Source organism: Leucoraja erinacea, chromosome 39 (genome assembly GCF_028641065.1).
Source record: "Leucoraja erinacea ecotype New England chromosome 39, Leri_hhj_1, whole genome shotgun sequence".
Classification (NCBI taxonomy): Eukaryota; Metazoa; Chordata; class Chondrichthyes; order Rajiformes; family Rajidae; genus Leucoraja; species Leucoraja erinaceus.
This window is the reverse complement of record NC_073415.1, coordinates 5738605-5752317: the sequence shown is the minus strand read 5'-3', so window position 1 is coordinate 5752317 and position 13713 is coordinate 5738605. Positions and strand designations below refer to the sequence as shown.

Sequence of the window (13713 nt, the reverse complement as noted above, 5' to 3'; positions counted from 1 at the left end):
GTCGGGCAGGAGGCATAGAAGCATCAAGTCCCACATCGCATGGTTCAGGCACAGCTGCTTTTCTACAACCATTGGGTTCTTCAACCAACCTGCACAACCAGTAACATGGTGACGCAAGGGTAGAGTTGCTGCCTTACAGCGCCAGACCACGTGGGTTTTCCCTGGGTGCTCCGGTTTCCTCCCACACTCCAAAGACATACAGAAGGGTTTCGGCCCAAAACGTTGCCCATTTCCTTCGCTCCATAGATGCTGCTGCACCCGCTGAGTTTCTCCAGCACTCTACCTACAGGTTTGTACAATTTGGCTTTGGTAAAAAATGTAAATTGGTCCTAGTGTGTAGGATAGTGTTAATGTACAGGGATTGCTGGTCAGCACGGACTTGGTGGGCCGAAGGGCTGTATCTCTGCACTAAACTAAACTAACCCTAATCCTACCTTAGCAATGAAACACTATGGACCTCCTCTTGCTACCATAAACTTGTTTTTAAACTGTGTTGTGCTGTTTTTATGCAGTGTCATAGTCTATGTGCCCTCGATGCTGCTGCAAGCATGATTTTCAGTGCACTTGTATCTCACCAGACTCGCACAGATGACAATAAACTTGACTTGACTTGAAATTCTCCGCCCCCAGTATTGATTCATCCTTCTGACAAACTGCCTTCGAGGCTAATGAGTAAAGCAACAAATTAGGCCACCTTAATGTCAATCCACACTGCCATGTAACTGTGGGACACAGGAATAAAAAGGAAAAAAAAAAAAAAAAAGGTAAAAAGGGGCCTTTTTAGTTCAGTATAGGGATACAGCGCGGAAACAGGCCCTTCGGCCCACCTCCCCACCTATCAGCAATCTCCGCACATTAACACTATCCTACACACACTAGGGATAAGTTACAATTATTACCAAGCCAATTAACGTGTACGTTTTTGGAGTGTGGGACGAAACCGGAGAAAACCCACGCAGGTCACGGGTATAAAGTATTGACTCCATACAGATAGCACCCATAGTCAGGATCGAACCCGGATCCTTGGAGCTGTAAGGCAGTGACTGAGCTGCTGCGCCACTGTGCCGCACCAAGCTTAGTACACAATGTCAACTTGTTCAAATCAGCCACTTACAAGGCAATAGGAAGCTTGAGTAAATACAGGCTGCTGCGGAGCAGGTTCCTAAGTGCTGGGAGATAATTCTGGGACGTACAAGCCAAGTCTCTTTCCTTAGGAGGCCAGAGGCAGAACAGGTCTTCCCTCAGCCACTGAGGCCTCCCCCTTCCCCAAACCCTCGTCTGCCCCATGCATCGACTCAGAATTTGCCTCTATACTCAAGTTTGACATTGCACTTATGTACAGTATTTCTGATCTGTTGGGATAGCATGCAAAACAAAGCTCTTTTTATTGTACATCGGTTCACACGACAATAATAAACCTAAATCTAATATGTAGAATCACGAGAGGCAACAACAGGGTAGACAGTCAAAACGTTTTTCCAGGGTGGAAATGTCAAAGGCTCGAGGGCATGGCTTTGCGGTGAGGGCAACAAAGTTCAAAGGAGATGTACGAGGCAGGAATGTTTCCCCCCCCAAGAGTGGTGGGAGCCTGGGACACACTGCCATCGGCAGCAGTGAAGGCACATATGACAGAGGCAGTGAAGAGGCTTTTAGACAATTCAATACACAGGGAAAGGAGGAGCATGGATCACAAGTAGACAGATTAGATTAGTTTAATATGACATTAGGTTCGGCTCAGACATTGTGGACTGAGGGCCTGCTCCTGTGTTGTAGGACTGGAGATCCTTTGAGGGATCTGGGGTTCCTTGGACCAAGACGAGTACAGTTAAGAGAGAAGGAAGAAAGCTCAGCAACCAGGAAATATTTTGGCAACTGGCGGAAACTTTAGACAGGATTGAGGACATTATTTTTCACCTAAATTGCAGTGGGGGCATGGAATGCAAATTAGAGGGCAGTGGAGGCAGAAACCTTGGGCACATCTGAGAAGTATCTAGATTTAAAAAATTTTTTTTTTTTTTTTTGTAAATCTAGATGAACACTCAAATTGCCGCTAACCTACCAAACTGTGGAAAGAGAGGTTAAATCAACATGGATATAAGAGACCAAATAGACTCCTTTTGTAATGTAAATTCCTATGCTCCATCATTCGTACCCTGCCATCTAAAACCCTACCAGTCTGATGCCACCTTAATTGTCCTCTAAATTGCTTCTATTTTGCTGGGAGTCAGTGCGAACATGTTTTAAAATAGTAGCGTGAATAGATGATCAATGATCGGAGAGGACTTTGTGGACCTATTTCCATACCGTTGAATCAAAATGTTCTCATATTAATAGAATCGGAGACTCAAATTCATCAAGCATACATTTCAATGCTTTATATCACTGGAGGACATTGGTAGAATCAATTAGCAGTTACGTAATTAATTATCAGTTCTGTTTCAAATCTCTTTCGGAGCTTAGATATTCCTGTGCAATCGATTTTGGCTGTTCCCTCAAAAATAACAACTTCAAAGTCAGGCACTACAACCCCATACTGCACACCCATCCTCCCGACAATGATAACACCAGCGGTCAAGATAAGGTGAATCCCAATAGCATCGAGAGAGAAAGCAGGCCAGGGACTGAGATCTTTGTGCGTGGGCAACTAGATCTTCTTGTGACCAAGTTCAAGTTCAAGTTTACATTTATTGTCACATGCACCAATTGGTACAGTGAGATTTGGGTTACCATACAGCCATATGAACAAATAAAGACACGACACACGATAGAATTTAACATAAACATCCCCACACAGCGGAATCAACGTTTCCCACGGTGGGGGAAGGCAACAAAGTTCAGTCAACCTCCTCTTCATTGTTCACCCGTGGTCGGGGCCTCCGGAGCCCTCCACAGTCGCCACTACAGGCAGCCCGATCCTCAGGCCCTCCCGCCGGGGTGATGGACCAGCACGCCAACCCCACCTCCCAGCCAGCAATTTCTGCCTTCACATCTGCTTTAGGCCAGCGGGGATTAAAAAATAACATCAGAGGCGACAAAGAACAACACAGCAAGAGGAGAGAAAGTGAAAGTGAGAGAGAAAATACAGGAAGTTTGGGAGAGAATGAGGGAAAGAAGAAGGAAGTCAAATGTGCATCCTGTGGCGTCTTTCACAAACACAGAACAACTAGAACGCAAATAGGGTCACAACGAATTTCTTCCGAATCAGAGGCTTGGAATTTGGAATTCCTATGAGCAACAAGTGTTTAATTGTCTTATGTACAGACAATGTACGGAACCATGATATTCCCACTTGTGGCAGCATAACAGTCCTAATAAATGGAAGATGCAGATAATATACAAGAAATACTTTCAATAAATTAATAGCCAGGCTACTAGCGTGAAAAAAAACGCCTAAAATCTTAGTCCAACCAAAGACAGTCCATGGAAGTTCATAGTATAGGTCAGTGTTGTAAACTGGAAGACAGCGAATGTTTTGTCACCAATACAGTATATTCAAGAGTGAGATTTCTCGACGTTAAAAAAGACTTGAGGAACAAAATCGCCGTAATTTAATGGAGCATGTTTGAAGGGCTGAATGATTGACTCCTGCCTCTTTATTTTCTTCTTTGCTCTATCTAATGCACTTGAGTCTGAACTGATTGCATCTATGTATAGTATGTCTGGTCTGCTTAGTATACAAAATAAGGCTTCTCACTTACATCGATGCAAGTGACAATATTAAACCTAAACACAATGTTTAAGAAGGAATTGCAGATGCTGGAAAAATCGAAGGTAGACAAAAATGCTGGAGGAACTCAGTGGGTGATGCTAAACCTAAACACAAGGCAATTTTACCCATCAAAATTCCCCTTAGCTAAATGGTCACTCTTTAATAATGTGACATTTTGTGAAGGAAATATTTCCATTTCCAAATATCCCTCTCTCCTTCCTCCTGTAGTACAGGCGACAATAGTGAACCTGAACCGTTATCACACCAATGGAAAATCTGCCATTATTTTCTTTTGCAATTAAAGTAACCCCTCGTAATAACGGACCTCGGAGGGGGACGAGGTGGGGAGGATGATGCCGTCTGTCCGTTATAACCGAGCAGGGGGGGGGATTAAACATTAACTAATTTATATTAGTGATATTATATTATATATTTATATTAGTGATATTATATTATAATATTAATCTAATATATTATATTATATTAATTTATATTATCGATATTATTAACTCGAGGTCGAGAGGAAAGGAACATGGCTTTGCGGGGGGGGGGGGGGGGGGGGGGGAATTAATGGGCCTGGGAGCCACAGAACCCCCAGCCTCACACGCAGTGCACCAGGGATGGGCCCTGTCCTCACACCCCCTTTATGCTGCTCTCTCTCTCTCCTCTCCAGTGACCAGTAGCTCCTGCCATGTGGTGGCAGGAGCTCTGTCTACTCTGTCCAACGGGAGTCTCTGTCCACTATCTCTCTAACCAAAATCTCTGTAGAGAGGTCCTTTATTGTGAGGGTTTACTGTATTTATCTCTAAGCTTTATGCAAACTGCGGGGTGGGGTGGAAACACAGCGCTCGCAAAGTATGGGGTCAGTCATTCAATGGGAAGATAATAAATATTCTCTCTCTCTCGCTCTCTCTTTCTAAGGCTCAATTGTAAAGGCTCAATAATTAAATGTATTCAAGGCAGAGATTAATAACTTTTAAGGGAATTAGGGGATGGGGATTAGCACCAGAAAGTGTTGCTGAGGTAAAGGAAGAGCCATGATGTTATTGAGCGGAGGAGCAGGCATGAGGGGCTGAATGGCCTTTTCCTCCTTCTATTTCATGTTACATTCTTCTCTGACTAAAGGAGATGCGATATAGCCAAGCATCCTCCCCTAATCGCGGCATCTGTGCACCACGACTGATAAAACAATTGGCCATTTATCCCGGTCGGGTTTACAACCTTCAGATGAAGTCGTTGAGCTCCTGTTTTTTGCAAAAGGCCTGGAGGCCAGTCAGAAGAGAGAGCGCTTTCTTCGCTTCCCTTTGCAACTAAAGATGGAAGTAACACGAGTAAAAGCCTTTTAAAAGGTCCCCACAAAGTCGATCATTGTGAGCCGAACGTGGACAAAGACACCGACTATTTGCAGTCTTTTTGACTCAGGCCGCGGTCTGCAGTTCTGCGGAGAGACAAACAACCTCTTCAAACGCAGGTGGCTGCTCCAACCACATTGCAAAGCTGCACTCCTCATACACAATCCACCACAGAGAGGTTCCCCCAACAAAGAAAGAACTGCATTTCCATAGCGCCGTTTGCACACCTGTTGACATCCCAAGGCTGGTGCAATGAAAACAAATTTCTTCACCAAAACAGTGAATATTGGGGGGGGGAAAAATGGCACGAAGTTCTGGAGTCACTAGCGGATCAGGCAGCATCTTTGGAGAGTGTGGATAGATGATCTATTAGGATGGGAGTTAGATTTAGCTCTTAGGGCTAAAGGAATCAAGGGATATGGGGAAAACCAGGAACAGGGTACTGATTTTAGATGATCAGCGATGATCATATTGAAAGGCGGCACTCGCTCGAAGGGGCCGAATGGCCTACTCCTGCACCTATTTTTCCATGTTTACCATGTTTTCCATGGTATATGGACACACTGATCTGTTCTGTATTCATGCCTTCTATATTGTGTTGTGCTGAAGCAAAGCAAGAATTTCATTGTCCTATCTGGGACACATAACAATAAACTCTCTTGAATCTTGAATCTTCAGTCTGAAGGGTCTTTTTTCTATGGATGAGACCTAATTAGGTGACCACAAACAGACCAGAAGCAACAGAGAAGGCTCTCCAGATAGTCAAACAGCACTCAGCTCAGTGGACTGGATCTGACATTAGATGTTCCCACAACATAGTTCTGCTGGCATGTGATAATGCACAATAGCATTGTGGAGCATCTTGTGTCTTAGTGCAACACTGATTCTCCTTACTCAACTTTTGCATAAACATCCACAATATGTTGATAGATGATGAGCCGAGATCCCCTTTTCTTTTTGCACGCAAGGCTTACGCAACATCAAAACATGATCTAATCATGAGTCAAAAAGGCAGCCAACTTAACTGTTCAAATACCGTTTCTCGCGAGTTTTAAGTGACAATGAAAAGGATTTGGGTTTGAATTGTTTAAGAAAGATCTGCAGATGCTGGAAAAATCGGAGGTAGACAAAAATGCAGCGGGTGAGGCAGCATCTATGGAGCAAAGGAAAGGGTGCCGTTTTGGGTCGAGACCCTTCTTCAAACTTGTCAGATTCGCACAGCACTTCACAGCCAATTAAATGTAGTCATTGACGGAAGTATTTGAGTAACTCAACAGGTCAGACAGTATCTGTGGAGGGAATGGACAGATGATGGTTTGGGTTGGGACCCTTCTTCAGATACTTGTGCCTCCAAGTTTAGTCACTGTCATAATATTGAACATTTCTGCGGCCAATCTGTGTACAATGAGCTCCCACAATCATTGTGCTTAAGAGCAAGTAATCTGTTTTGTTAATGTTGCCCAAGGGATAGTTGTTAAGCTTGAAGAATAACTCGCTGCTTTTTAAAAAAAAAGATTGCCTCAGGGATCTTTTAACCATGGTAGACTTTAGATTTTAGAAATACAGCGCAGAAACAGGCCCTTTGGCCCACAGAATCCGTGCCGACCCTATACACATATACACACACACACAATTTTACAACTTACCGAAGCCAATTAACCTAGAACCTTGTATGTCTTTGGAGTGTGGTACGGAGCAATATTCTCTCAATATTCACTGGCTCCTGTTATGCATTTAGTACAGCATAGCTCAATATTCACCCCAAAGTAATGAGACTGCCTTAATACACATGGTCGCTGCAGAAATATAAAACACTACAGGTCTCTATTCCCTTTTCCATTATGAGTACCTATGCGACCTTATCTTCTACCATCCTGCTTCACAATGCTCCGTGCCATGATCATATTGAATGGCGGTGCAGGCTCGAAGGGCCGAATGGCCTACTCCTGCACCTAATTTCTATGTTTCTATGTGCCATGGTGTAATACAATGTTAAATTGAAGTTAAGAGATTTATGTAGACACAAGGAACTGCAGATGTTGGTTTACACAAAAAAAGTTACAAAGTGCTGGAGTAACATTGGATCAGGCAACATCTCTGGGGAACATGGTTATTTCCAGTCAGGTCCATTCTTCAGACTGGTTTCATAGAAACATAGAAACATAGAAATTAGGTGCAGGAGTAGGCCATTCGGCCCTTCGAGCCTGCACCGCCATTTAATATGGTCATGGCTGATCATCCTACTCAGTATCCCGTACCTGCCTTCTCTCCATACCCTCTGATCCCCTTGGCCACAAGGGCCACATCTAACTCCCTCTTAAATATAGCCAATGAACTGGCCTCAACTACCCTCTGTGGCAGAGAGTTCCAGAGATTCACCACTCTCTGTGTGAAATAAGTTCTTCCTCATCTCGGTTTTAAAGGATTTCCCCCTTATCCTTAAACTGTGACCCCTTGTCCTGGACTTCCCCAACATCGGGAACAATCTTCCTGCATCTAGCCTGTCCAACCCCTTAAGAATTTTGTAAGTTTCTATAAGATCCCCTCTCAATCTCCTAAATTCTAGAGAGTAAAAACCAAGTTTCAGAGGTTTATGCACCCTTCTGCTTCAGTAGAAGGCTTGTAAAGCCTTTTAAGTGTAGATTGGTGAAGGGCATTATAAATGAGATCACCTCATTTGTTTTGAAAAAAAAAGCTAAGGTGTGCTGATTCCCTCTGGCGCTTGCTCTCATTAATCCTCGCCGGGTTTACGCAAAGGTTTTCTTTCATCAAATAGTCTGGTTCTTCTGCCTTGTTGATCAGTCAGCGAGCAGCATTCACTCAGGTGACATGGAGACCAGTTAGTCCAGTTATAGACCACCAAGCACCCAGCCCCCAGCTCCTCCCGCACCACACCCTGGGGCCCAGGACCCCCTGCTCACAACAACAACGTTCTGCCTCTTCAAAGCAGCTTTGCTATAGCAGTACGGTGCGTTAAGGAAATAAGATAAGTTATTTACAATGAAGGTCTGGAGAAGGTTCTCAATCCGAAATGTCACCTATCCATGTTCTCCAGAGAAGCTGCCTGCTCCGCTGAGTTACTCCAGCACTTTGTGTCTTCTTTTTTTAAACCAGCATCTGCAGTTCCATATGTGCAGGAAGGAACTCACGGAGCATTGTGAAGCAGCATGGTAGAAGACCTTGGAGTGGAAGATAAGGTCGCATAGGTACTCATAATGGAAAAGGGAATAGAGACCTGTAGTGTTTTATATTTCTGCAGAGACCATGTGTATTAAGGCAGTCTCATTACTTTGGGGTGTATATTGAGCTATGCTGTACTAAATGCATAACAGGAGCCAGTGAATATTGAGATAATATTGCTCCGTACCACACTCCAAAGACATACAAGGTTCTAGGTTAATTGGCTTCGGTAAGTTGTAAAATTGTGTGTGTATGTGCAGGAAGGAACTGCAGATGCTGGTTTAAACCGAAGATTGACACAAAATGCTGGAGTAACTTCAGACTGGGCTTCAGACCCTTCCGAAGGGTCCCGACCCAAAACATCACCCAGAGATGCTGCCTGTCCTGCTGAATTACTCCAACACTTTGTGTGTATCTACAGTTCCTTATCTCTCTCAACACTTGCCAGGCTTTGTCCCACCCCCACCTCTGCTTTCCAGCATTCTTCCCACTACTGCATGCGGAGATATTAAGATGGTCTGAAGAAGGATCTCGACACCCATTCCTTCTCTCCAGAGATGCTGCCTGGCCCTCTGAGTTCCCCCGGCATTTGGTGTCTATCTTCAGTTGAAAAAAGCATCTGCAGTTACTTGCTACACACACCGAGTCCACAACCTTAAGCCTATGAGCAATACGGGATCACAAAGATGAAATGAAAATAGGGTCACGATAAGAATTAATTTATTTTTTAGATTACTTTATTGTAACACTCAGAGAGATGGAGAATCGTAGCACTGCTGTGTGGTGGTGAAGCTACTGGACAAGCAATCTTTGATCCAGAGACACGTTTAAAATGGGGAATTTAAGTAATTATATAACCTGGAATTGAAACACTTAAGTTAGCCTGACTAACGGAAGCCATGAGATTGCTGCAAATAAACTGCTGTTTCACTGCTATTTGTCAAGGAAGGAACCGTCTTGTTCTGACTTAGTGTGGACCAGATGTGACTTCAGATAATGGGGTTGACTTTAAAATGCCTCCTTATTCAGGGATTGGTTAAGGGCCGGTCCCACTGTACGAGCTAATTCAAGAGCTCTCCCGAGTTAAAACAAAAAAATCAAACTCGTGGTAAGCATGTAGAATGTACGGGGCGGGTACATCGGAGCTCGGGACGTCTCTTAGCGGCTCGTAACGCTAACGGCAGGTACTCGGGAAACGCGGGAAGCTCGGGAAGATTTTTCAACATGTTGAAAAATGTCAACGAGAGCCACGAGTACCTACGAGCGGCCATTACCGTAATTCTCCGAGTTCGAATCAGGGGAAACTCGGGAGAACTCTTGAATTAGCTCGTACAGTGGGACAGCCCCAGTCTGAAGAAGGGTTTCAAATGCAGATACCTCTCCACCGGGTGAGCAATGCCCATCCCGTGAATCAATGTATCAAAGGGTAACTGATTTTCTTTCAGAATAACAGCGTTGATCAATGAAGTTTTTAGATGCTGTATATGTATGCGTTAAAGTCAATAATCAGATATTGTAATACATTCTGCGCACCATTTTAAGATGAGAAAAAATCTCAGTTAAAAAGCTTGAGGATTACTTGAGATAGGGTGGAAGAAGGTTTATGAGCACCGTGAACCATGGCATGGTACAAATAGCATGTTCCTGTGCTGAAAATTCAATGCATGTCTGTTCCACTATCCAGTCCAGGCCTTTGCATAGACTGACTCAACAGGTTGTTTCACGTACACAGAGATCACAGACTTGTTGTGTTCCCAAGCTTTACTCATGAGCTTAATACCATCCACCTGCCCGAGAAAATTCCAGCACAGATGGAATTTCACCTGCTCCACATACCTGTCAAGTTATCTAAATCGAAAATTCAAAACACAGTCAGGTTCAAGGCTTCTAATCAGAGGGAAACATCTCAAGCCCACCACATCTCTCCATAACACATATCTACAGTGCCAAACTTTCTGTGTTTGATCTTACCAACAGGTATTGTACTGCAACTTGCATTTCTCCTTCTTAGACATTTAGAGATAGTGTGGAAACAGGACCTTCTGGCAATAGAGTCCGCACCGACCTGTAATCACCCTATACAATAGTTCTATCCTACACATTAAGAACGATTTACAATTTTACAGAAACTATTTACCATTAGGTACAATTTACCGTTAGGCATTAGGGACAATTTACCATTTGATCAAAGCCAATTATCCTACGACTTGTAAGTCTTTGGAGTGTGGGAGGAAACCCGAGAACATGGAGAAAACTCACGCAGGTCATGGGAAGAACATACAAACTCCGTAGAGGCAGCACCCGCAGTCAGGATCGAAACCAGATCCTGACCACCAATGCTGTCGAAATGGAGTTTGTACACTTTCTCCGTGACCTGTGTCGGTTTTCTCCGGGTGTCCCAGTTTCCTCCCACACTCCAAAGGCGTACAGGTCATGGTAAATTGTATACCATCTGGTACAATTGTGTAAATTGTCCCTAGTGTGTGTGTGTAGGATAGTGTTAGTGTGCGGGGATCGGTCTCGGCGGGTCGAAGGGTCTGTTTTCTCGCTGTATCTCAAAACTAAACTAAAACATTTTCAATGCACTGAATATTGGCACTTATTCCCAAAGGACTGACTGCCTCCAGATTAACCCCCATTTCACACATTCCCAGAGCACAGCTGTCTTGGATTCGGACTGTCATGTGGCATTGAATATAGAGGATTGCCTGTGGCATGTCAAAGAATCTGCACACACAATGAAGCTGACCCCCATCCCCCTCCCCCTCTCCCTACCCCTTCCTAATATCCTTAACCATCAACCTTTTATAGAAGTGCACCACAAAATCGCATGGTTGGCCCCATTCTTGGTCACGTGTGTGGCCCAAAAAGATGAACAATTGTGCAATACGTCTCTTCTAATTGCGAAAGCATTACAGGCATATTGTTTTGTACTGCATATTTGATTCATATTGTTTTTTTCGGTTGATCAAGTGAAATGTTTATACATTATGCTGACAATGTTTGTTAAGGGCAGGAGGTCAAATAAGATTGGCCACGTGTGTGACACCACACAGAAGCATTTTGCAAACTCTGCGAATTTAAAAAAAGCTAGAAATGTTCATAACTTTAGCAGACATGCATTATGGTTCTGCAGGCAGGAAAATAGCAATGAATAAGATTAACCACTTACAAGAACGTTTTAATGTATGGCACCATTTTGGCACCCTTACTCCACAAAATAACAACCAGTTCATTTTGTGCAGCTTACAACAAGCTTGTTGATCATTAAATTCTCCAATTTTTGGTAACAACTCACCCCCCCCACACACACACACACACTCACCCGACCTCCCTCATTCTTCCCTCCCTAGCCCTGCCTGGATGCATGCCCATTTTTCCCACTACCCAGCCACTCCCTCTTTATTCCTTCCAGTTTCACAATTCACGCCTTCTCTCCTTATATTACAGCCTTTTGCATTCTTCTCATCTCTGGTTTTTGTCTATCCATCTGCCAATAACACCCCCTTCCCCCGCCCCACCTTCATTTGTATGCACCTATCACTCGCCAGCCCTTGTCCTGCCCCCACTCGTATCTCAGCTTTCTCCCCCCACCACCATAAATAGTCTTCGACAAGGCACCTGAACCAAAACGTCGCCTGTCCATGTCTTCCAGAGATGCTGCCTAAGAGATAGCGCGGAAACAGGCACTTCAGCCCAACAAGTCCACGCTGACCAACGATCACCCCGTACACTAACACCATCCTAGTCACTCGAAACAATTTACTTTTTTTTAACCGAAGCAAATTACCTACAAACCTGTACTATCTTTCAATGTAGGCATTCAGTTCCTCGTGTCGGACTAGTTATTCCATCATCGATACTGATCAAAGACTTCTTTAAAATCTCGAATTGCCCAAGACAAGACAAAAGCATCAACTAATTCCTATCACTGACCAGACAAGAACAAGCTGCTTGTTGAAATATGTGCTTTGCTCCTGAAATCAGTGACAGCTCGGTGACCTAAACTTTGTTGACTTTGCAGCATTCCCTTGCCTCATGTTAGTCACTAGAGTGGAGATAAAGACGCTGATAACAGCCGGGAATAATCGCCATATGCATCTTACTGTGATAAACAGCCAAAAGGCTTGCATTGCAAATGTGCTCTCCAGAACGTTTCAAAATCCTCACATCAACGTGCATTCATGTGCTTTTGTTTTGATGTGTCCTAATGTCATTCAGCATGTATACCAACAGGTCCATCAACTCAAGTCTCCAGCCATTTATACCAATCATGCACAAATCCCATTATATTCTACCCACATTCCCTTCAACTGCTCCCAGCCCTCCACTCAATCATATTCTACCAGTCAACTGAACACTGAGAGCCATTTCCAGCGAGCGATTAACCTACCAATCCGCACGTCTTTGGGAGGTGAGAGGGCACCGGAGCACCAGTGCAAATGGGAGAACATGCAAACTCCACACAGAAGCTGGACTGCATGTGCTGTGTGGCAGCAGCTCTATTAGATGCACCACTGTGCCACTCTCTAGCATATTGAAACAGCAAGCATCATCATTGCACCCATGCAACGTCCATCCAGCAAAGTGAAAAACGTGCTTATTCTTGGAACTCCTAACCTCTGCTGTTCATCTCTGGGGTGGAACGGTGGTAGAGCTGCTGCCTCACAGCGCTAGCGACCCCGGTTCTAACCTGACTATGGGTGCTGTCTGTACGCAGTTTGTATGTTCTCCCTGTGACCTGTGTGGGTTTTCTCCGGGTGCTCCGGTTTCCTCCCACATTCGTATTCGTGCCTACTATGTTCTGTGTGCTGAAGCAAAGCAAGAATTTCATTGTCCCATCAGGGACACATGACAATAAACTCTCTTGACTGGACTTGACTTCTTGACTCCAAAGACACACTGGTTTGTAAGTTAATCGGCTTCGGTAAAAATTGCAAAACCAGCCGCCCCCGGTTTTCCGCGAGTAATATTCTATTTGCCGTGCTGCGGAACATTGTGGGGAAGTATTTGTGGGCAGACGGGGCACAATACAACACACACCGATGAAATGCATATACAGGCATCCAAACATGTCTAATGGTCTCCGATTAAACGGGCAACTTACAGACACGACGCATCCCCGTGTAGGCTCCTGATACACTGCCCGCTGTTCTCACATGGATGGTGATTATCCTGGCACTGCAGAGCTGTGGAGGGAAGAGTGAGGGGAGTCACTGTATGTGCGTGAGCTTCAATATAACGAGCAAATGAAAAGGCAAATAAACAGCGGCAACCCGAGTTTCAGGAACGTTTGAAGTATTATTCCTGCAGGAATGCAGGAGGCTTTGGCAAACTACCAATAGAAACATAGAAAATAGGTGCAGAGGTAGGCCATTTGGCCCTTCGATCCATTCAATATGATCATGGCCAATCATCCAAAATCAATAACCCTTTTCCAGCTTTCTTCCCATATCCCTTGATTCCCTTAGC

The 13713-nt window shown here is 44.3% G+C and overlaps 1 protein-coding gene across 1 annotated transcript in view; it reads right to left on the bottom strand.

Annotated features, from left to right (window-relative positions):
• Nucleotides 1–13713, bottom strand: part of LOC129714317 (neurogenic locus notch homolog protein 2-like) — a 139353-nt gene that overhangs the window by 110245 nt on the left and 15395 nt on the right. The window contains 1 exon segment of the mRNA XM_055663857.1: nt 13349–13430. Coding sequence (XP_055519832.1) covers nt 13349–13430 — 82 coding nt within the window.